The following is a 25,513-nucleotide window of genomic DNA, read 5'->3' as shown; positions in this document are numbered from 1 at the left end:
AACTTACAATCCTGAAGGCAAGCTGCTGATGTTGAGGCCAAAAGAATATTCAATAGCTTCTACCAGGACAAAATCAAACATCACTGATAGCATCCAGGAACCCAGTAAAAATGACTGAAAAAATAAAAATAAAAATTCATAGTCACAAACTGTCCATCTTTTATAACAAAAAAATTATCCATTAAAAAGACAATGTTGCATAGGATGATTACCTATTCAGCATGCTCACAGAAAATGGACTGTACCCAAAGAACTAAATCTAAAAATACAACATTTATGTGGAGAAATTACAATTGCAAAATTAGACTACACTATACCAAAAAAAAGTTTTGCAATAATGAACCTGCAGAGTTGAATGGTCTGGCTACTGATGAGCATTTCTATTGCAGGAACTGTATCTTATTTTGCTTAATGGTCGGTCATATTAGGCAACGAGTCTTAATGCTGCATTATCTGTGCACCACGAAAGTCCTACAGGATTGTAGTGGAAAATAGTAATCAGTTAATAAATATCAAGAGAATATAATAGCAACATTAATGGCATCAACATTTAAATCATGGGTGTCCAACTTTTTGACTTGCCTCAGCTGCATTGAGTGATGAGAGTTGATTTGGATCACATATAAAAGATATAGTTAACATATATAAATCACATATTAATGTTAAAAGTTTATGATCTTGTGGGGCTGCATTACTAGCTGTCCAGGGTCGCATTGATATACTAGGCATCAGTTGAAGTTCATTGGACTGGCTGTGGCTTCTTCAACTGTGATGGTCATATCATACACTACTCTGGCAATGACACCATCAGAAGAAGAGCAGTGGGTTGCATACTAAAAAGAACCATAAAAAGTGTTCAAGAAGTCAGTGATAAGATTATAGCAATACGTATCAATTGATATGGACAGAGGCACAGAGGTCGTCAGCAAGGCTGCTTGCAAGGAAGCAGCTCTGCCCTTCTTCACAAGGAGGGAAGGAGTGTTTGTCAGAAACACCTGTTCATTTTGGATTCCCGGCATTCCCGGATCCTGTTCCTTGAACTTCAGACTATGTTTTTGAACTCTGAACCTTGGACACTTGTGGACTTGGACTTGGCTCTCAGACTTTGCACTCTTGGAGTGTATTTTGATTGATGGAACTCTGAACCTATTGGTATTGTTACCTCCCTCTTGCCTTGTGGGTTGGCTGGGACCCTGTATATGAATCCAAGAAAACCTGAGGGCTTGAGCAGAACTTCACCATCACCATTGGTGGGTGGTTTGTCACTGTGGTAAGTGACCAATAAACAGACCTGCCTTGCCTGTGTGACTTGGGTTAGAACACCCAATACCAAAGAAAGGTGACATGAAAGACTGTTTCAACCACCAAATCATAGTCCTGATATCACAGGTAAGTAAAATACTCTTGAAGATAATCCAGCAATGTTTGAATCCAACCGCCAAGAGGGAACTTCCTGATGTAAAATCAGGATTTCAGAAAGGAAGAAGAACATATTGCTAATCTATGTTGGATGATAGAAAAAGCAAAGGAATACAAAAAGATCTCTACATGTGCTTCATTAACTACACAAAAGCCTTCGATTGTGTTGACCTGACAAGGTCCGGAATTGCCTCAAAGAACTGAGAATATCACTAGACCACAACCTGCTCATTCATTCATTCATTCTACTGTGATCAGGCAGCCAGGAATACGGACACACAAAATGGTTCAGAATTGAAAAAGGCACTTGTGGCAAGGTTGCATCCTGTTGTTGTGGTCTGCCAGAGGCATGTGGAGCTGGCAGCAGATTCGGACAGTGAGGAGGCTGGGGAGGAACATGGGCCAGTCCTAGAATCTGGGGAAGGCTTGTATGAGGGCTCTGCATTGGAGGCAGAGATGGGGCCAGGGCCATCTGGGAGTTATGTGCGGACTCCGGAGCCTCCAGAGTTGGATATCAGCGAGGCAGAGGAACAGGGGGAACCTGTTCCCAGTGCGCACATGCACAGAGCTGCCAGAAGGCAAGAACAGTTAAAACAAAAGGGATGACTCTGGAGTAGGACGGAGATGATTAGCCCCTGCCATAAGACATAAAGGAGGAGCAAAGGCACGTGAGCCGTTTCCGGGAAGCAACTGTTGTTCGTGCTGGCCGGTTTCAAGACTGCAGCTTTGTGCTGACTCTGCGTTCAGTGTGGCCTTGCAAAGCTAATTGCCAATTAGGTCTTGGCAGCTGTCAAGGGAGATAAAGATGGGTGTTTATCACCATTATCCCGAAGAACTGTGGCAGATTTCTGTCAGACTCTTTACAATTATTTGGGACTCCTCTGTGAATGAACAGGTTGGGAATGAACAGGCTCCGAATGAGCAGAATTCACAGCTGTGGAAATAAAAAGAGGGTTTTTGGGACTCATTGTGTGCTTTTATTGTATCAGGAAGCCTAGGTCAGAACAGCTGTCACCTATACTAGTCAACGTGTACATAGAAATAGTTATGAGAAATGCACATTTGGAGGAATCTACCATTGGGGTTAAAATCGGTAGTAGGAATATCAACAACCTCATATTGTTGAGGAGATGATTCAATATTGGTTGTGGAAAGCAAGGAGGATGTGGAGTGGCTAATCCTGACAGTCGAAGATGAAAGTGAAAAATTCAGACTGCTTCTTAACATCAAGAAAAGAAAGTCTCAATGGTCCAAGTACCGGACCTAAACAAAACAGAAGCTTACTGGCTCTGGATCCAAACAACAGGGTTTATTTATTTATTTATTTTATATATGTATTTATTTATATTTATATTTATTTATATTTATTTATATTTTATTTATGCTTATATATCGTATAGTTATTTCATGCTTATGCTTATATATACTGTTGTGACAAATAAAAAAAATAAAAAAATTTAGGCTGTGGTCTTGGCACACAATGAGTCCGCAAAAAGTCCTTTGTAGCAACTCTGTGGAAAAGTCAGTGCTGGGAGCGTTTGCCTTCCAGAGCTTTTCACAGGCATCCTCCAGCCCCTGGCCACGCCTCCATCCAATAGCCAGGAACAGCTGCTTGCCCAACCAGAAGGTGGTTTCTTTTCCTTGGCGGTGGCTCCAACGCTTCGGCCTCGATCAGCTGTTCAGCACCAGGAAACAGCTCCCTGGCGCTGCTGATCAGCTGGGCCTTGCCCATCGCCAATCATCTGCACCCCGATCCGCCATTTGGCAGCCAGAAAATGGCTCCCTGCTGTGCTGCTGACCAGCTGGCTTCTTTGCTCACCTCAGCAGGGGCTCACCCAACACTCGCTCACCACCCAACTTCCCCCCAGGTTTGGCAAACCCCGGAGCAGAGTTTGACAGAAAGATTTTGACAACTGCAGAGAACACATAGGTCAGGGTGCAGACCAACAGTGAGATCATCAAAACAGTAAAGAAATTCATCTTCTTGGGCTGTAAAATCAACCAAAATGGACTGCAGCCCTCAGATCAGAAGGTGCATAGCACATGGAAGAACTGTAATATCTGGTATAAATAACATCTGAAAGAGTAAAGAAATAATTTTTAATGGGTTTTATTGTTTTAAATATATTTTAATCTGGGCCAAATTGAATAAGTTTTTTAAATATTATTTTATCTTGTATTTATATTGCTGTTCAGTTTTATCTGGCTGTAAACCGCCCTGAGTCCTTCGGGAGAAGGGCAGTATAAAAATCTAATTAAATAAATAAAATAAATAAATAAATAAATAAATAAATAAGCCTTACGACCAAATGCAGATTAGTTAATGCAATAATTTTTCCAATTGTTAACTTATGGCTACGAAAAAGGCAGATAGAAGAAGGGTGGGTGCCTTGGAACTGTGGTGCTGGAGGTTACTATTATGCAATAGCAAGAGCAAGAGCACTTAGACTTATATACCGCTTCACAGTGCTTTACAGCCCTCTGTATGCGGTTTACAAAGTGAGCATATTGCCCCAACAATCAGGGTCCTCATTTTACTGATCTCGGAAGGATGGAAGGCTGAGTCAACCTTGAGCCGGTGAGACCCGAACTCCCAAACTGCTGGCAGCCAGTGATCAGCAGAAGTAGCCCGCAGTACTACATTCTAACCACTGCGCCACCGCAGCTAACCCCATGGACTTCAAAAGTAACAAAGAAGTCTTAGATGAGCATATACGTAACTCGTAACACCTCAGAGCAAATTGCTCTGTTAGCTGATTTCTGTCCAAGTTCCTGCTGTCCAGGACCTTTATTACTGATCTCTAAAGGTATCGTCTAGTAGATTTCTGCAAGGTAGAACAGGAGCAAAACAAGACCCAATTTATACACATCAGTGCATAATCCTGCACTCACACAGAGAGTGCATCTTCAACTGCTACCGTACCTTAGAACAGAAATGGCCATTTATTCATTCGGGCTGCTACATACTTGTCTATATATTAGATACAGACAAATAAAAACAGTGAAATATATGTATAAAATTATACAAGTAGTTTTCAACTTATGATGGTTCACATGATGACAATCCAAATTAATGACAGCCTTGGAAAAGGTGCTTTACAATATATAAAGCAGAGTTCACCACGCAACAAGCATGCGCATGAGCGTGCAAGCTCCATTTGCACAAGTGATAGGTACACATACATGCCATTCACACAAATGGGAGCACGTACACATGCACTTTCCTACTGCTCACACAAGTAGGGATGGCGCGCACGTGCTCGCCTGCCACTTCCGCAGTCCACTTCTGAACAGCTCATGGCCTGGTAGTAGGCCGCAGCCCAGAGGCTGAGGACCCCTGGTATAATGCACTTCTCATTGTTGCACCACCTCTCTGTGGTCACGTGATTGTGATCTGCGTGCTTAGCAGTTTTTTTTGTTTCTGTTTTATTTACATTTATATCCCGCCCTTCTCCGAAGACTCAGGGCGGCTTACAGTGTATAAGGCAATAGTCTCATTCTATTTGTATATTTACAAAGTCAACTTATTGCCCCCCCAACAATCTGGGTCCTCATTTTACCTACCTTATAAAGGATGGAAGGCTGAGTCAACCTTGGGCCGGGCTTGAACCTGCAGTAATTGCAGGCTGCTGTGTTCTAATAACAGGCTTCTAACAGCCTGAGCTATCCCGGCCCATAAGTGCAGTTTGTCTGCACTTATGACAGATTGCCAAACACACATGACTGTATGATCGCCATCAATGGGGAAGTCAAAGAAGATTGCTAGCTACTGCTCTCTGCCAAGAGGTCTGAAAGAATTCTGTGCCAAAATCCAAGCAGGCACAAGGCTGAAGTCCTTGGGCACAGAGCTCTTTCAGCCAGTTCCCAGGGCAAGGAGGAGCCAAAATCCAAGCAGGACTTTCAGCCCATGACCAGAGAGGGAACACAGTAAGATAAGGAGTCCAGGATGTCTCAGGGGGCTGGAAGAGAGCCTAAGAGGTCCAGTGCAGGCCACATGCAAGTTTCTCTCTGCTCAGGAGCTGAAAATTCTGCTTCGATTTTAACAGGGAGGACTTTCAGCTTTTAAGCAGAGAGTTACTTACCAGGCTCCCATAGTCTCTCCATCCCCAAGCCACCCCGTGTTCCTTGTTTGAGACTCTTGTCTGCTTAATGACCTGCAAGATGATTTAATGACTGCAACTGTTGAGTCAACCAATTATATGACATCTCACTTAACTGCTATGCTCTACAACCAAGAGTCTAATCCCAGTTGTGTTAATTGAGGACTATCTGTATTGGAAAAAATAATTTATAAAAGCAGCATGGGTTCATTATTTCCACTTAGAGCCCCACAAAATGGGTGTTTTTATCACACTGCAAAAAGTAAACAAGACTGGAGCATCATGAATTTGGGGGCAAGGTTTCCATAATACGGTTCCACACATATTTCTGGCTTCCACTTGTTTTTCTCATGATATATTTGCATAGCAACTGACTTAGCTTACAAACAGACTAAATTTTTCCACTATCACATTTTGTGTGAAGTTCAAAATATTTTAGAAGGTGTCCTTTTCTAAAATTAAATTAAATGAGCTAATAAAATAGCAATCATTTTGCTTACTTTATTACTTAAAAATCTAATTTAAAATGGAAATTTAAAAATGGCTCCCTAGAATTTTTGCATGCCTGTTGTGTTAAATACTAGAATAGGAAAAAGAAAGACAAATAAGGAATATAAATATATTACTTATGAAACGGGAGAATAAAATCAGAACATGAACTTACTGAAAATTTTCTACTGCCATATCGCCTTTCAAATATTCTGAAGTTGTAGATAAGTAAACTACTGCAAAAAGTGTCTTTAAGATCAAGACACACTGTTCGTCCACAGAGCAACCTCCAAATCTAAAAGGTAATAAACAGTAGTCATAGTTTCCACTTGCATTTTATGGAAATTTAATATATAGCAGACAAACTTTAGCAGCTGGGAGATGAACTTTAAAAAAAGGGGGAGGTGCAGCAGGCAGGATGATATTACAATGAGGGGGGGCAAGTTTTTCTACAATTTCCTTCTGTATTTCTGAAGACAATGAAGTCAATATATTTGAAACACTAATGTTTAGTTTTCTCTCATGAAATGGCAGGAAGTAGCATCGGCATTGCTGGTGGTTTGTCACTGAAATTCAGCTCCCCCATTTTTGTCCAGGGACAGTAGGCAGATTCCATCTCCTGCCAACTCCAAAACATGTTTGTGTCATAATGAAAGATGACAAAATGTAGCTTCCAAATGTCAACTACTCTTTTCCCTAAGCTAGAAAGGGCTTATATGAATACATTTTTTTTCCTTATAACCTTCACTTTATAAATTATATGTTAACTGAAGTCACATTTTCCAGTTATAGTTCTGCTCCATTTACCTACAGAAGTTCTTCCTACACTCCAAAAACCACCAGCCCATAGCACAGTAAAGGTGTAAAACACACAAGGTCACAACATGCTGTTAATAGTTGTCAAAAAGAATCCTTCTAGCAAGGACAGTGCTATTGTTGGAACAAGTATTACCTTTCATCTCCATTTAAAGATACAAGTAAATGAAGAATGTTAGCACGCTTCAGCTACCCAGGCTTTAAAGTATGCTTAAAGGTAGCTATAAATATTTTGCCCGTGTTAACTTTTTTTCCTTGCGGCCCTAATATCAGATATTCTTTTCAAACTAAGCTCCATACTCTATGCAGCTGAGCTGAGCTGAACATTTTTTCTGTTTCAATTATAAACACAGCAGGGAGAGGGAACAGATCTCTGTCTGATATGAAACAAGGAGGTTTTCCCCCATTTGCTGGATGCATCATTTTTCATTCATCCAGAGTCCAAAGCATTCTAAGTTAAGTCCAGCTGGGAAGAGAGCAAGAAAGTAAAAAGAACCACTATTGAGAGACAAGACGAAACTGGCACTAGAAGGACTCCAATTCCTCACCACTTGTTCGTTCTAACCACTTTCTAAATGCTTGGGACTTCTCCTTAAAGGCACAAGTTATCACTGTCACAAGTATTAATATAATTCCATTATCTCTATATCAATTTGAGGGTGTGAGAAAAAGAAAAATAAGAAGAGCCCATAGTCCCAGCCTTTCAGTTTTAATACACAACAAAGAATAAGCTTTTTTTTCTCCCAAAAAATTGTGTGCAAATATACACTTATTTTTAGGCCAGGAATTTTGCTGAAAAGACTGTCTGGAATAGATCATAACCCCATGAATTAAGATGTACAGGGGCTGGTGTCCTGGGTTTAGAAATGTCACCTAGTATTATGTATAAAGCACAACATCTAGCAGTATTACTACTGTCAACTCAAGTTCCCCTCACCTGAAATACATTTGGAGCAATGTTTTTCTCCACAGTTACCAGCATAACCTTTGGATGTAACTCATCACCTTTGAAAAAAACTTTTATCTAATTTTAATTGTGAAGAGTTTTAACAGAACACAAGTTAACTAATTGTTAACAAAACTAACAAGAAAATAGACACTTCCTCCTTCCCACACTGCAGCCACAGTTAATTTCTCACATATCTACATTTTACATGAATGTTGCTCTGCTATTGGTTGTGGTATGGAGTGCTACATCATTCTAAATTTAAAGTTCAAAATATTCACACCACAGCTCATATTAAAAAATTAAAGAACACCAGGCCCATGTTTATCCCATGCCACAATATTATAAATCAATTGCTGCTTACCTGAAATTCCTCTTTTACTGCTTGCAGATTGTAGGTAAAAAACTTCTGATAATGCTGAAAGAGTAGAGCCAGTAGTAGCGAGAAGATGCTTGGTATTATTAATAGACCCTTTGACAGAGGCGCTTTATCTTCAAAAGAAAACAAAATACACATATATCCAACGAAGTTATGGTGAGGATTCTTAAAACAGTTTAAAAAGCAATCATGCCGTATAATCATCAATTGTGTTGTAAATGTTGTACCTTGATGAACGTATCTTTTCTTTTATGTACACTGAGAGCATATGCACCAAGACAAATTCCTTGTGTGTCCAATCACACTTGGCCAATAAAATTCTATTCTATTCTATTCTACTTAGTTAAAAAAAACATTTTATATTTACAATTAAATCTATTACATTACTAAAAGAACTTTCCACCTCATCTTACCCAAATTTTGGTTCAAGTTATGAAAACAAAACCAACTAGGCGCATGCAGGAACGACCTAATTCATTTCAAATGCTCAAACTAAGCCAGAAAATGATGTCGCATTTTGGGTTTCTCTGGGAAAATTCAGTCCAATCTGGTGCCTGAATCCAGACAGTGCCTGCAAGAAACAAAATTCCAGCCTCCTATAGGAATGCCCTGGAAATATAAAAACTTTCTCTTTATTTTCTTCTATTAGAAGAAATCAGACTGAAGCACACAAGCAAGTTAGAGCTTTGTAAAGTGCGCTAACAAAATACCTGATGTACTTTTAAAATATGATTTAAAGGAAAATAAATTGCTTACAATATTGTTATTTTCAGATAGATGACTACTCAATGTTCTTAGCATAGGCATGGGGAGGGGAGGATGCTCAGCCCAACAGCACAGAGATTACAGAATAGAAACAGAAGAAACTTATTATCAAAGAGTGCTCTACTGTAAGAATGAATTTCTATTCTTTCTGTAAGATAAATGAAATGTTACGCAAAATCAACCTGGGTGTTCTGTCCCCCCACCTCAGTCCGGGAGGCACGTGAAATGACTCAATTAGCCGGCAATTTAGTCCACGGCAGCTATCAGCTCTGGCAGCAAACCAGCGAGCATCTGCCAAGGTTTTCTTTTATCTTTCTTGATGCTGGCGTGTCAATCAGGAAGTCAGGAACAAACAGCACTCCACGCCAAATGCTCAGTCAAATAGTTCAGCTCAAGTTTTCTCCAGTCAGTTTGATTTGTTCGTCACGAAGTAGTATAGCAGCCCCTCCTGCTTTTATACCCTGTGGGGTGTGGCTCCGTGACTCAGCACTTCCTAGGCCTGCCCCACCCCTGCTTCTGTTGTTCCCGCCTCTCTTGTCTACGAAACCTGGGATCTAACCAGGACTGATTGTCCACAGCTGGGTCTGGAACCATTACCTGGGCAGGGGAAGATACAGGAGACAGAGGCCTTGTTACTTCCTCCACCTGGCCTGCCTCTGGCTCCTGGAGCTGAGCGAGAGAGGCCGGCCCTGCGGAGGGGAGCCCTGACAGCCCTTCCCCCTCACTCTCTGAGTCACTCTCTGGCAGGGGGCCAGGCCCGGGAGGGATTGGGGGGGGCTGGAGCCACAATACTGGGCTGTGGACAAGATGAATTAAGGGGAGGGGGGAAAAAAAGGCATTTACAATGGAGTAAATGGCATGTTTTTTCTTTCCTCCCGAATGTCCTCACTACCCATCTGAGATGCTGTAATTTTAATGAGGCAGATCACTTGTAAGGCAAGGAAAAGATCTCACAGCAGTATCTCTACTGTCTTTCCAAATATACCACTAGTCATTAAGGTAGGAATAAGTTACTTGTGGAAGTCAGTGAGTGTGTTTAGGAATTTGAGAACATGTTTTCGGAGCTCTTGCAAAACTGCCAGGGAAGGCTCACCTAATCACAAAATCACTGTGATTGTTCCTTGCTATGCTGTCAAGCAACACTGGAGGTTCCTTATCACTCTTCTAAGTTGTTTTGTTTTCATTTTTCTTGATTAGTAGCATTCCTTTGGGCAAAGCGTTGGGTTATAGCCAGCTACCATTTCCATCTGTTAAGTATGCCTGGAAAGCTCCTTTCTGGCTTGGGGCATTTTTATATATAATGAATACCCTGGCTTCCTTTTTTTTAAATTAACTGGGAAGAAAAAGTAGCTTGTGGAATTTACATCTAATCATAGGCTTAATATGGAAAGTGAGAAGAAATGACAAACATCCATATTAATTTCTACCATGAAATATTTCCATGTTAATTTTACTGCTTTATTTATGCATACTTTATGCTCTACCTATTGAAACACTGTGGTTCTTATCTGATGTTTTACTTTCTATTTACTTGATTAAAATAATTTTTGTTAATATTTTGTACACAGAAATATAGATGTATTTAGTAATTTATCCAAAAATCTGCAATTTAACATTCTGATTGTTATAATCTAACCCCTTGTTCATACAACATTCCACATTCTACCCACTGAATAACTCAAATTCAGCTCTCATATAAATGAAAGGGGCATGAATTCCATTTTAGAATAGCACTATTCCACTGTATAAATTAAACAACTGAATTAAAGAGAGATTGTCCTTTTGTTATACACTCTCAAGATTAGAAAAAACATTTTAAAGTATGTATATGCCATTTTAAAAGATTTAAGAAATATTGCAATAGATATACTTTGATTTCCTAGATGGTATAAAAATGACAGTCTGGTAGAAAAATACTATTTAAACAATGCCTCTTAAAACTGCATCAATGTTAACAGTTCTAAGAGGAAAAAAAACATTTTTCCTCTATTTAAGAAAGGATGTTTTGATATTAAGAGATCTAAATACAGATGTTAATGAATAAGCTCTACTTGAAAACAATTTGTAAACCAAGTTATTCTTATTTTGCCCTTGTTTAGCCTTAGTGCAGAAGTGTCAAACTTGCAACGACACATCGTTATGTGACATATTGCAATTTTTTTACCCTTCGCTAAAACAGGGGTGAGCGTGGCCTGTGCGTGACGCATCTGGCCCGCAGGCCATGAGCTTGACACCCCTAGTGCAACACATGAACACCCCTAGTGCAACACATGAACTAAGCTCTTGTACATTTTTCAACAAATCAGGATTAAAACAAGCTCTGCTTGTGGATATGAACATAGATTTAGTGAATTTGTATCCTCATATAATATGTTATTTGCATAAACAAGCACTTTCTATAAAAGCACATTAGCATCAAGTATTAAGATTTCTTTCAAATCTTTTAATCTGGTCCAATTTAGATCACTGTAAATACACTATAAGCATTGGGTTCATATACAACTCACTAACCATGTAGAAACTTGAAGACATTCTATTTAGTAAACCACATGTGAATATTGTGGTTTATTTTAGCTCAAGATAATTATCAAAAAAGGAAATATCAAACTGACCACTGCTAAATTCAATTAATTACCATATTGTAGTAATATAGTTGTTCCTATTGTACAGAGCACTCAGCTTCTAGTTTTTAATTTGCATTGTTAGCCACTTTTCACTTGTGCTTAATTTACCTGGAGAATTAACTGAGCGGTGTACAACCAGCTCAAAGTTACTAGGTTCCTGGGTTGTACAATATCATTTACTTGGGGAAAGGTATTAGAACCGTTTCTCACCTGAACTGGCATTTGTTCAACATATATTTGTTCAACATATTGGGCTAGAAATAGTCCAATAGGTGTTGTGCAATTGTATCCAGTGAGTCATGGAAACGTAGTTGCAGGTTTGATTCATACACCACATTGAACTTTAAAATAGTTAATCTGGTTTTGTCTTAATGTTTTGTGGACCTTGTCACTGTGGTTTCTAAACCATGGTGCATGGTTTAATGTACTTAGGCAAACATAGCAACTTATAGTGGCTTAAAACCATTCATTAGGCAATTTAATTAGGTCACAGTTAAAATTAATTTTAATCCCTGCTGGCCCAATCCTATGCATGATTGTTCGGAATAAGTTTATTCAATAGAATTTATATCTGTTGGTAACAAAAAGCTGGACTCTGGCATCAATGGGATGTTTAGTCGGTATGAGTATGTACATGAGTATGTACTCTCCAAGCAGAAGCAAGTTTTCAGTTTGAATGTACTCCCTGATCCCAGCTGTAACTGGACTTTCAAGTAGCAGCTATGGTGAGGAGCATGTTTACACAACTATGATCAGAATGCCAACTGCAATCTTTCCCGAACCAGCCAGATTTAGCAGCAGTTATCCAGCCCTTGTTACCACCCAACTTGATTATAGCAATGCATATGGGGCTTTCCTTGAAGTTGAGCCAGAAAATGCGTCTTGTGCAAAATGCAACTTCTAGGTTGTTGACAGACACAGTATACAGGAAGCATCATAATACGGCACTGAAAGATCTATCCTAGCAGCAAGTTTATCTGCTGATTACAATTCAAAGTATCCATACTGCTCTATAAGGCCTGACTTTACAGCTTAGGGACTGCTTATCTCTCCTACTAAAACACTAATCAGTAAAAGTGAAGATACCCTTGTTATTGGAAATTCCATTATTGGTATGCAAGAATAGGTTTGCATTAGCAAGCTGGCTAGGGAATTCTGGGTGTTGAGGTTCACACCTCTTAAAGTTGTTAAGGTTGAGAAACCCTTAGGGTCACCCACTTGACTCTCAAAATTAGAAAGTTGGGAAACCACATCTCTTCCACCAAGTGTTTGTTAATTAAATGTTAGATTTTAATTCTAACTCTTCTGTTTACATTTTGCACCTTTTCCTGTTGCATACCACTTGGATGGTCAGAGAGTGAAAAGATGGAGTACAGGTAGTCCTCAACTTACACGTTCATTTAGTGACTGTTCAGTTACAACAGCACTTAAAAAAGTAACTTATGAGCCTTTTTCACACTTATGACCATTGTAGCATCCCCATGGGTATGTGATCACAATTCAGATGCTTGGCAACTGATTCATATTTATGACGGTTGCTGTGTCCCAGGGTCCTATGATCAACTTTCGCAACCTTCCGATTAGCAAAGTCAATGGGGAAGCCAGATTCACTTAACAACTGGGTTATTAATTTAACAACTGTGACAAGAAAAGTTGTAAAATGGGGCAAAGCTGACTTAACAAATATCTTACTTAGCAACTTAAATTTTGGGCTCGATTGTGGTTGTAAATCGAGGATCTATTAACTGTAGGATTAAATCGAGGATTAACTGTAGTATAAATTCAATTATAAAGAAGAGAAAGATAAGGAGCTATGTTTCTCTTCACTTGCAAGATTGCAGTGTATATTGGCGGTGGAGATCCTTTGACAGCTATTATGCAACAAAATTTCATTTTAATGTATGCCGATTAGTGTACATTCAAAGTGACAATAAAGTATTCTAAGTCTAAGATTCACCCTGAGGGAAGACACCAAGCAAAATCTTCACTGAAAGCATACAGCAAAGTAGCATGACTGGCTGGAAAAGAGAGAGCTGCTTTATCTCTACTCAGATTAATTTAGGCAGGGGGAAGGGGGTGTCTCCAAACTTCGCAACTTTTAAGAGTTCTACACTTCAATCCCCAGAATTCCCCAGCCAGTTTGGAGACCCCCCTTACGCAACTGACCCGCAAGAACCCCTCGAGAGATTCCCTAAACCAGAGACCTCCAACCTTTGTCACGTTAAGACTTATAGACTTCAACTCCCAGAATTCCCCAGCCAGACAGCACGGTAGCCAACCTGCAGCATGGCTGACTGAGGAATTCTGGGAGTTGAAGTCCGTATGACTTTAAGTTGCCATGCTTGGGGAGCCCTGCGCCTAAGCCGTTATGACTTTAAAGCCAGGTTCCTCCCCTGGCAGGCAAGAGGCGTCCGGCTCGGGCCGGGAAAGAGCTCCGGGATGGAGGTTTAGCCCCTGAAAGGAGAGGCCGTTCCCAGAGCTAAGGAGAAAGGTGAGGAGCCGCCTCACCTTGCAGCGCAGCTCCGGACCTTTTGCCCTGTGGCGCAGCCCCTCCTCCCGGGCGCGCGGATACTTACACAGCCCGCTGGAGCCCGTGCTGGTGAACATGGTCCCTGGCGGGGAGGGTGGGGGACAAGCGGTTGCCCTGGCGACGCGCCTGACCTCGAGACAGCCGCCGCTCCGCTGATTTTTCCCCCCTCCGGAGGCCGAGCAGCCTCGGAGACTGCCGGGCCTGGAGCTCCTGCTAAGGCGGCCGGGATGGGTCAAAGCCGGCAGGGCAGGGAGACCCCGCACAGCGCCCCCTGCCGGAGCCGCTGCTTCGTCCTTTTTCCCGGACGCGCGAGGCCGGGGTTTCTCTCGGTTCTTCTGCACGCCTCCGTCTAAATAGGCCTCTGCCTCGGTGGGGTGGGGCGGGGGGCTCGGGTTGAAGTCAGCCTAGCTGAGCCCGGTAGGAGTCCCGGCCTGCTTGGAAATGCACAGGGGAGCATCCCGTGGAGTCTCGCAGGCGCGCACATGGTCGTTTCCTTGGCAATGGCATCGCTGCGGAAGGGCCGGCCGTGGTTTCCCTTCTGGTTCGTTTGACTTCCCCGTCTAGCCTCCCTGCTTGGGGTTCCCTGGGCGATCCCTAGATTCGAGGAGTCGTCCCTTGTTGTGACCCTGCATGTAGTATTCAAGGTCAGCGGGATGCTGCCATCTGCTGCGGAACTGCAGCCTTGGAAGTTAAAGGTGCAACGTATTTGCAGAGAAAACCAGAACTGTGGAGGTGGTTGCACGGTCGTTTGGCTGCAGCCGGGGAATTCTGGGAATTGAAGTTCACCTGCCTTGGCAGATTTCACCTGTCTGATGGTCACTTGTCTTTAAATGATATGGGATCTGCTGCTTGAGCAGGAGGCTGGACTAGAAGACCTCCAAGGTCCCTTCCGGCTCTATTAGAATAGAATAGAATAGAATAGAATTTTATTGGCCAAGTGTGATTGGACACACAAGGAATTTGTCTTGGTGTATATGCTCTCAGTGTACATAAAAGAAAAGATACGTTCATCAAGGTACAACATTTACAACACAATTGATGATCAATATATCAATATAAATCATAAGGATTGCCAGCAACAAGTTATAGTCATACAGTCATAAGTGGAAAGAGATTGGTGATGGGAACTATGAAACGATTAATAGTAGTGCAGATTCAGTAAATAGTCTGACAGTGTTGAGGGAATTATTTGTTTAGCAGAGTGATGGCCTTCGGGAAAAAACTGTTCTTGTATCTAGTTGTTCTGGTGTGCAGTGCTCTATAGCGTCGTTTTGAGGGTAGGAGTTGAAACAGTTTATTCTGATTCTGCCTTAAAGTTGCGAAGGTTGAGAAACACTGCTGCAAACTACAGGGAGTCCTTGGCTTACGGCCATAATTGGGCCCAAAATTTCTGTTGTTAAGGGAGATATTGTTTAAGTGAGTTTTGCTTGCCCCATTTTACGATCTTTCTGGCCACAGTTGCTAAGTGAACCACTGAAGTTGTTACCTTAGTAACCCAGTTGTTAAGGGAATCTGGCTTCCCCATGGATGTTGCTTGTCAGAAGATCGCAAAAGGGGATCATATGACCTCAGGGCACAGCAATGGTCACGAACAATGATCACATGACCATGGGGATACTGCAAAGGTTGTAGCTGAAAAATGGTTGTAAGTCACTATTCAGTGCCATTCTGAATGGTCATTAAATGAACTGTGGTAAGTTGAGGACAACCTGTATGTGAAGCCTGCAGCTCTTGAGCTTCTGAAGTGTGCTACTGGCCTGGAGATTTCTATCTGTGTTAACAATTTTGAGTAAGGGGCTATCACAGATTAGTCAAAGTGGGCTGAAAAATGACATTTTGTTTACTGTGTCTCAATAAAGAATTGACATCACATGCACAAATTTTCATGCCATGATTCTTTAATATCTCCCACTTTTAATTTTATAAGTATATACAGTTTACCTTCTCTTAAGTTGTCATAGCAGGGCAATACAGATCTTATAATATGTATTGGGGCATGATATAATACAAAAATCTTCCTCCTTCTTAGGACTCCATTGTTTTATGTTAAAAACCAACAAAGAAAAGACATCTAAACCAGTAAAATTAATGCATGCCTCAAAGAAAAGTAAAACTGTTAATTATTAGAATGAAATAGGATAATTGCAGTAATTATTTGTAACAACTCACTATAACATGAATTAAGGGCAAAATCCTGCCTACCTGTCAAGGAGATTTTATGGGAGTCGGCTCCTGGATAATTTAGGCCATGGGGGCTTCTCTGGACACAGCTAAATCTGGCTAAATGAATTAGGATTTATGAATAACAAGTGGAATCAAATCCTTCTTTTCCATTAATTAATGACAGGCTATGCACATTACTCAGATTTCCTTGGAGAAGGAATTGTATAATGTATTAGTAATGGATGATGCTGGCTACATTATAGAGAGTTTGAGATAAATATTGAAACTATATTTTTTACAAATGAACAATATAAATGCAATATTTTTATAATAGTAGCCTTATAATACAAGACTTTGATCTAAATAAAATTGTAGACCATGTCATTGGTAATAATTCTCTTCATGCTTGAGCTGAGTGTATCTATATACATTCTGTACAATGCATGGATAATTCAATCTGTGAGTCAGTACACTTTACTGCTATATTTTCAGGGATGTCCTGTGACAAGGATTTGCTGGTGAAAATTAGCCCTTTCAGTTAGGAAAGCAATAAATGCCATATAATCAGGGGTGGGTTCTACTTCCCTTTACTACCAGTTCACATTGTGCCCGTGCGCATGTGCTTGCTCCGCTCACACACGCGCACTCTTCTGCATATGTGCAGAAGTTTCTGCGCATGCGAGTTTTGATGACGTTTGGGTCAGTGGGCGGAGCCTCCCGCAGGTTTTACTACCAGTTCTATAGAACCGGTCCGAACTGGGGGCAACCCACCAGTGCATATAATGCTGATAATTGTGAAAAGGAGATGGGTAGCCTGATAGTCTTCTAGGATGAATTCAGTGTCTCCTGAGTTTCTACTATTTCCTTTTTATTGAGAATGTTAACGACTACATACAAACAAATATTATTGAACAAGATACTTGTTTCTATTCCAGCTATCTCATCTTGGAGATAACAATAGCTTAGTGACTATTAAGAATAGCATGTCAAGACACAAGGCCTCTTTCTGTAACTGATATCAGCACATGCCCTTTCAAATTCATCACTCACATAGACATAATTTTCAGAACTCTTTCTGGTTCTAGGTTCATTCTCGTCACAAGTGCCTCTCATATAAACGGACATGCGGGATATCTTGCTGCCATTAGAAGACAAGATGAAAAAATAACATTATAAATTACTTGTGCTTCCTTTTTGTTAACTCCTGACCTTTTGAGGCTAAACACAACATCCAAACAATAGCCCTTTCCAGGGATGCAATCAGCTGGCTACAGATGCTTATGAATAGCTGTTCAGAGGCTTTCAGAAAACAAAAAGCTGATACTTTTCAGTACAATGGCCCAAGCAAAAGAGGCTTTATAGTAACCTCTTGATTTGTTTCTAAACCACATATAATTGCAATGATGGAGGATGCCATTGTGTTGTGCATAGTAATTGTATGACCGAGTGTCTTAGTATTTAGATCTCCCTTCCTCAAGTTCTTAAAGAGATGGCTATAGCTGATGTTAAGATACTATAATTAGCAATTTTTTAAAAAAGGTTGGAGAACACAATTGTCATGTCTCATTCACTACTGAAACTCTCGTGGTTGCACTTGTTACATTATAAAATCAGGAATTGCAGTGGTGTTTCTGAGAGACTTAAAGAGCTTCATAGTTGACAGACTGCAAAGATGGAATGTTTAACTCTGGCTGAGTTTCTGGCATAGTTTGAAAATATTCATATGACATGGTAAATTGTTTAGTTTGGATAATGAGAATGCCTTAGTTTTACCCCCTTTTACCATGCAGCTGTTTAATCACACTTGAGGTTTTGATAAAAGTAAATATATTATCTAAACATTTGTGTCTTTTTTTTTATATTTAAAATATAGGATACCTTATTATGGCATTCCACCTTTATTTCCTTTTTTATTCTCTCAGCCATTGGAAAGGACATTTTTAAGCCTGTGCTCTGTATGTATATGAGAAAAATGATTTGCGAAACCACCCAAAATGATGGAAGTTTTAAAAAGAAAAAATTTAAACCCACAAACATGGATTGTTCTCCTTCGAATAGCAGTTTTGGGTTGCTTCTTCACTGTTCACTTTGCTTGGATTTTAGATCACAAGGGAGAGGTCTATGTTACTTAAGTTTATTTATTAATTATTGGTTGTTTTTATCCCATCTTTATTATTGGTGAAAAACCTGTTTAATTAATATTGAAATTCAAAAATTTGTCTCTTAGGTAAAAAAGAAAAACAATCATTGTCAGAGATCCCAGGATATTTGTTTACTTTGGAAGTTGCATTTACCATTCTTTAATAAACATTTGTATTAGCAGACTTGGCACAACATACAGCTGGATTTGTGCCAAGTGCTAACACAGCTAACATAGTTCCAGTCTGTACAAGTTGTTTGCATGCTTAAAACATAATCTGTTACTGAAGAACTTGGAAGCGATATTATCCACTAATTTGCACTGGGACAAAGATGTTAAAAAATCAGACAGACACAGCTAATTCCATGCTTGGTTGAAAGGAAAAGTTGCTCAGACAAATCAATAAACAAATCCAAGATGTTAAGATAGTTGTCATGGAGAGGTCAGAATATTCCCTGTCAGGGTACCTTTACTTTGTCCACAGTTTTAAGTTTTATATTTTTAAACTTTTAAGACATCTATTTGCAACAATCATGTGCAGTTAGTTTTTAGATTTCATTTAAGGAGTCAGTGATTCATGCAGCCCTTTTAATTTGTTAAATTAATTCTAGCTTGTGGGATTAACACAATTGGCTGTATTGCAAATTAATCAGAAAAACTGGATTTGTATAACATATATGGCTACAAAAACAATGATGGCAAACTTACGTCACGCATATCAAAGATGACACAGCACAACATTTAGATGACATACCAACTTTCACCAGAACCTGACAACTATTCTTGAAAGCTTGTTCTCACATATTTTGGGGGGCTGTAGAGGCTGCGTGTGAATGGGTTGTTCTTCGTGCAGCCTCCAGATTGTGCTCTCGTGACTACTGGACCTCCAAAAATAGAACAGGAAATGCTTTTGAATGGTTTTTGGAGGCTGCAGATGCTGCAGAAGAGTGTTCTCCAAAGCTGCTCCAAGAACAAGGCCTCATGCCATCCAAAGTTGTCTTAGGTAGGCCTTGGTGGGTGGGAGAGTGTTGGTCAACAGAAAGAGAACTCTACCTGAAGGTAATATGATCGGACCGTATATTTTTAAAATAAATTAATATGTAAATAATTGTTTCTCGTTTGTTGGTGGGAGCGGGATGGTAGCACCAGCAGAGTCAAGTTAGGCATTTCCCCAATTTTTGATGCATTGAACCCAAAAGTTTTGCCGTCACTGGTTAAAATGTGGATGATTAGTTAATGGATCACCACAATTGGGAACCCAAGCTATTAGCCAGTGAAGATTAAATAACTTATGAAAAGTGGACTAGGCTGAAAACAATTTTATCTTTGTATTACTGTCAGCATTGCACTAAGGGCAACACCCTGTGTATTTTACCACACTCAACTATTGCAAGAATGTGTTATTCACATGCAAGTAAAGTATTTCATATACGCCTAGGAAGAAAACAGGTATGCAAACCGACATTTCTTCCATTTCTATTAAGTTTTGGTGGGGACAGGAAAGGTCCAGAACAAGATTATCAAGAAATTAATTGGGACATAATACAAAATGCAGATTGGGACATAATACAAATTGCAGTAATACAGTTATGATGTAACATCTCAGAATAGAGATTCAAACAGGCACATGGGGAAAGAATGAAAAAAAAAAGAAACAAGTAGGGACAAAGAGATGAATGAATAGATTCCTTTCTATTACCAGAAATGTGACAAATATGGGAGCCAGTGCAGGATGATGGTTAACTGATTTGGATTGAGAGATCTGGGATGAAGACTATAACAGAACATGGATCTTATTGAATGACTTTAAAAACACTTTCACCTAACTCATTAGAACACTTGCTGAGTAGTAGACTACTACCAGCCTAAGTATGCCTCCTGACATATAAATGCAATAAAGAAGTTATACATAAATATGAATAAAAGCAGTGGTTCCCAACCTTTTCTTGTTTGAGGCACAACCTTTTCTTGTTTGAGGCACCCTTGGAAAGCCTTTCAAAAGTTCCCGGCACCCTTATAAGGAAATAGATATTTAAAATCTCCGTAGCTCAAAAGTTCCCGGCACCCTCAAAAGATCTCACGGCACCCCTTAGTGCCGCGGCACACTGGTTGGGAACCACTGAATAAAAGGGATAAACCCTTGAAACTTGTCATATTTCCTCTAGAATTCCAAAGCCTCTTTCAGGTGGCTTTTTCATCAAGTATTAGACAGAATTCACAGACAAGTTCATCTAAAACCCTTCTAGGCTCATCTTAGGCAATTTTCCTCAAGTGGATGCTCTCAAATATTTGGATCAAAAATGTAAGGAAAGTCATGGCAAACTAGAATAGAATAGAACAGAACATAAAAGAATAGAATTTTTTATTCTAACTAGTGAGCCTCATTCTAATATAAATATCATGATTCTGTGTGTTGTGAAAAGAGCTAAATAACCACAAATAAGTTACTGGCTTGGAAATGTATGTGCTTACAATAGCTCTTCAATCTGATGCATTCCATATGGCTTTGGAACTTTGGCTAATAATTATGAAGGATAGTTGTAACTAGTATGAATATTCCCCGGGAAGCCTCTCTCAGAGTGGTTCAATTATTAACTTTTTCATCCAGATAAACACTTTAAAAATGATTGTTGGAAACACTAAATTTTGTATGTGCAAGATAAGGGATTATGAAGAGAATAAAGACACATAAACAATCACTCCGCAGAATTGTCAAACCCGCTTTCATTTAACATTGTCATTGCTCACTGCATTGTATCATCTTATTCACCAGGTTCTCTGAGGCTCCAGATAAAACTTTTTTTATCTGAGTACAGATCATTAAGCCTGTTTGGCTTAGTGGTTTAGGCATGAAGCTAAAAATTAGGAGACTGTGAGTTCTAGTTCTACTTCAGACAAAAAACCAGTTTTGTGAGGCCTAGGAAAAAAGTAAGGGGCAAACTACTTCCAAATATCTTGCTAAGAAAACTGCAGTGACTAATCAAGAGGAGTCAAAGTTGACTCAAACGCACAGGGGAAAAAATAATTAACTATCAGTATGAAAATCTGACAATCAGATTACATGATGGGAAAGATGCTGGGTGAATGACAAGCATCAAACAAAATGATCCACATCAAACAAAATGTTCACAGGTGTTTGGCATCCATAGATGCCTAGGTTCAGTCCTGACATCCCCAAGCAAGACCAAGAAAGAAAACTTTAGAATGCTTCTAATACCGCATCATATCAGGTTACTTAGTCTATTGGTCTGAATTAGTATAAAGCACTATTTTTCACTGGATTTTTTGCACTGTGGTGAATGAATATATTGTCAGTCAAAATTGGCTTATTATAGTATGCATGATTCATGAGCTAGATGCTTATTTAGCTTTTCTTCAGCAAGAGGGGGGAGAGGCTATTTAGTCATTGCTAAAAATGTTGTTCTGAATATAAATTAAGTAAATGAAATAATTCATGAAGCCCAAATGGTGAGAAACAAAAGGAGTAATCATGGGAGACTAGGAGAAGGAATGTAGGGAGTTGGCAAGGTGTGGGGAGTGTGGAGGAGGTGTGGAGGCGAAATATAATGCCAATCCTGAAGTTGTGCAAATTGTCTTGCCTTCAGTAAGACTGGGAAAAAAGGAAGGAAACTTGGAAAGAATTATGTGGGACAAGATTGCCTTAGAGAAAACAATACCAATTTCACCGTGTACAAGGAATGGGGACTTACATTTTAATAGATAATTATTGTTTCTTCGTATTTTTGTTCAAAACCTGCATATGTATGCAGTTGTTCACACTGTAGGTATCTCTTTAATACAATCAACCATAAAAACCAAAGTTATCTAATGCCGACTCCTCAACCATGTTATCCCAAAGCCTGGGAGAACCGGTCTTTCATTATTTCCTGAATGACATTAGGGTGGGAGCGGTGTGAATCTCTGGGTGGATATCCTTCCAAAGGGCAGGCACTGAATTCCTGGGTCCTATTAGATGTCATTGTTTGATAACCACCCTGCATGATTTTACTGGATGAGCAGAAACAGACTGAGATAAAATGGTCCCTCAAACAGCCAGGGCCTATGCCATGAATGGCTTTATGGGGGAGAACCAGCACCTGGAATCACCTGGAAGCTAATTGATGACTAGGGTGCACCAATGCTTCCTTCAAGGCCAAGTTGACTGACTACTCTGAAGGAAGCTGATACCACCTGCCAGGCAGCCTTAACAGTATTCAGGAGAACGCCAAATCTAACAAGTAGCTGGTCAAGCTCACAGACTGGAGGACCCAGTCAAAGAGTATTTGTCACACAGGCCTTGCAGCCACTGTAGCCCATTCTTCCCCACAGAGATCAGGTAATTTTAAATGGGGCCACTGGGCAGCTTTCAGCATATGCAATAAAAGCTGAGAAATAAACTATTTCGTCACCTTTGTTGCAACATTGTGATTCTTATAGAAATAAGTTCTTACTCATGCTTAGTCTGCTTGCCACGAAGTTCTTCAGAAATAGGTCCAGAGGCTGCCTAAATCATCTTTCCAAAGGATGCTCTAATGATTTTGCCTCTGTGGCTGGGTGACTCTAATATCATGTATGCAATGCCTTTTAACTATAACCTTATAATGGCGCTATCTGCCAGACTTCTCTTGGATGAACCTTCCCACAATTCAAATTGGCACATCGGTGAGAGAATTTGATGTGAGGCCTGAAGCTACTTCAGTTGCCTTCTGATAGTTATGACTGCAAGCAGGAGAAAACAGACAAGAGATCTGCTGCCCTAAATTGCCTATATATAGATATGTCATCTGAAAGTACAGTGCTAATTGGAATTCTTGTGTTATTATAACATTTCCTTTCCTTCTAAAAATAGTATTAACTGGAGGTCTGTTATTTTTGGTCCTTGGATTAACAGTTTTTAAACCAAAAGACTAGGAGGGAGGACTGGCATAATTCTTTTGGAAGGTACATTGAGTGGTAGAATAAGATTGTTTCTGCAAAAACAGGACTGATGGAGAAAAACACTATTTTTTGTCAAGCTCCAAAATCCAAGAAAGACACATTGAAATTCTCTCACAATGAAATAAAGGAAAAGTAGTTTCCTTTATTGTTCCTCATCTACAGGCAGAAACTTTGCCAAACTAAAGCAGACTATTTGCAACATAAAACATACTCTGGGAACCGTTAAGGAGGAACTGTCTTCCCCCTTTTCCTCCCACACAAAAGATCTAAAGTGTGATGCTTCTTGCTCCTTTGGAATGCACTGGCTCTAAGCTGTACAACATTCCATCACAATTTCCCCAAATACCGTACATTACCATATTTACATATTTGGAGGAGAAGACTGAAGAGCCACTGAGTGTCAAGCAATGACTGATGAAGTTCTGACCCTTGCAAGTTACGCATTTAATTCAAGGTAAATCAAAGATAATGTCAACATGACCTCAGTAAATATACTGTACAAGGACTGTGACCCCAAAGCCAATATTTTCCAAGGACTTTTAGAAAATGGAAGGGGAAGGTTAAATTAAGATAGGGTTATTGTTGATGGTGAATTACAGTGGTTCTGTGTGGTCAGTTATTGGATATGAACATAGAATCCAGCAATCAATTGATTCCATCAAGATGACATAGGCCAATGATGGCAAATCTTTTAGGCACCAAGTGCGCATGCGCCCCCAAACTGCAAGGTATGGGGGCATGTGCCCGTGCACCTCATGCATGCACGCACCCATGCACATGCGCCCACACCCTGCGGCAGAGACCCGAAGGCCAGCTGGCCGGTGGGAGGCCTGCGCGCATGTACGGCAGACACCCAAAAGAGCTGGGTCGATGGTGCGTGTGCCCACAGAGAGGGCTCTGCGTGCCACCTCTGGCACGCGTGCTATAGGTTTGCCACCACTGACATAGGCTGAGTGGATATAACATACTTAAATGAAGTTTTTGTGGATTTGCTAGTAGTGCCAGAATCTGCAAGCCCCCTGCACTTTTGGCACACGACCCCCCTGCACTTTTGGCACGCAACAGTAAAAAGGTTACGGGTGAGCCTCATAGGCCTGTTTCACACCTGGACATAACCATAAATCATAGATCTCCTTAATTTATTCCTCAGCAAGTCTCAGCAGAAGATTCGTGAAGAAAAAGAAGAGCTAAAGAATCTTAAAAATCCAATGAAGGCCTATAAAGCCTTCATTTAGCATGCAGAGGGAGTTGGTGACACCAAGAATTGCAGCTGTAGATTCTGATTAAGAAGTCTCTAAAGGGAAGTCACTGGTGGCAGGAGGATTAAAAGGCTAACTGGAACTAAAGCGTGTGCCAGTAGGGAAAGACACTTTTGGAGTAAAGGACTACTGCTATTGCTGCTCTCTAGATGGTCTATATCAGTTTTTGCTGTCGTGTGCCAAAAGCAGGGGGAGCGCAGGGAGGTCATGAGCATGCGTGCCACACCCATAATTCAATGCACCCCGCACCCCGTACCCCCACGTATATGCGTGCAAGCCCCCTGCACTTTTGGCACACGACCCCCCTGCACTTTTGGCACGCAACAGTAAAAAGGTTACGGGTGAGCCTCATAGGCCTGTTTTTCACCCTCCCCAGGCTCCAGAGGCTTTCTTGGAGGCCGGGGAGAGTGAAAATGGCCTCCCGCCCCCAGAGGCGGGAAACGGCCCATTTCCAGTGGGCCCAGAACGCCTGAAAATCATCTGGCCAGCATGCGTATGCGCACTGGAGCTGAGCTAGGGCAACGCTTGCATGCCCACAGATATGGTTCCACGTGCCACCTGTGGCACATGTGCCTTAGGTTCGCCATCATGTATCTATATGATGCATAAAATAGATGCAAGCGTGCTGTGTAGAGGATGAAGACTCTGGAATAAATTTATTTTTTGAAAGTAAGCCAGTGCTGGAAACAATCTCTTATGGCTTCCTAGGATGGCTATCTGAACCCTTGCCTTTTAGTAGGGGATAAATCTCTTGGATCTGGTTGGTACGGTGCCTAACTCTTTCCTTCTGCTCTGATTGGCTGTCGACCTGCTTAGATATTTGCAGACGTGTGTAAAGGATCCAATGTTTTTGTCAAAATAATAAAAAGAGCATTGTGCTGTTGCACAGCAATCTCCGCCCCTTTTATATGCGTATGCAGTGTCACAATAAAAGAAAGGCATAGC

At 40.5% G+C, this 25,513-nt stretch overlaps 1 protein-coding gene across 2 annotated transcripts in view; it reads right to left on the bottom strand.

Moving 5' to 3' along the window:
* UBAC2 (UBA domain containing 2) overlaps positions 1-14,711 on the bottom strand; it is a 101,352-nt gene extending 86,641 nt beyond the window's left edge. The window contains exons 1-4 of one of the 2 annotated variants that reach the window (XM_058184568.1): positions 14,115-14,711; positions 8,135-8,262; positions 6,184-6,303; positions 8-114 (exon numbers count right to left, since the gene is read on the bottom strand). In XM_058184568.1, the coding sequence (XP_058040551.1) occupies positions 8-114; positions 6,184-6,303; positions 8,135-8,262; positions 14,115-14,145 (386 nt within the window). In that variant the 5' untranslated portion in view covers positions 14,146-14,711. The remainder of the gene's footprint in view (positions 1-7; positions 115-6,183; positions 6,304-8,134; positions 8,263-14,114) is intronic. The other variant, XM_058184567.1, reaches the window with a different exon arrangement.
* Positions 14,712-25,513: the final 10,802 nt, after the last annotated feature.

This window comes from Ahaetulla prasina, chromosome 5 (genome assembly GCF_028640845.1).
Source record: "Ahaetulla prasina isolate Xishuangbanna chromosome 5, ASM2864084v1, whole genome shotgun sequence".
Classification (NCBI taxonomy): Eukaryota; Metazoa; Chordata; class Lepidosauria; order Squamata; family Colubridae; genus Ahaetulla; species Ahaetulla prasina.
The sequence above is the reverse complement of the archived record's forward strand: the minus strand, read 5'-3'. Positions and strand labels throughout refer to the sequence as shown.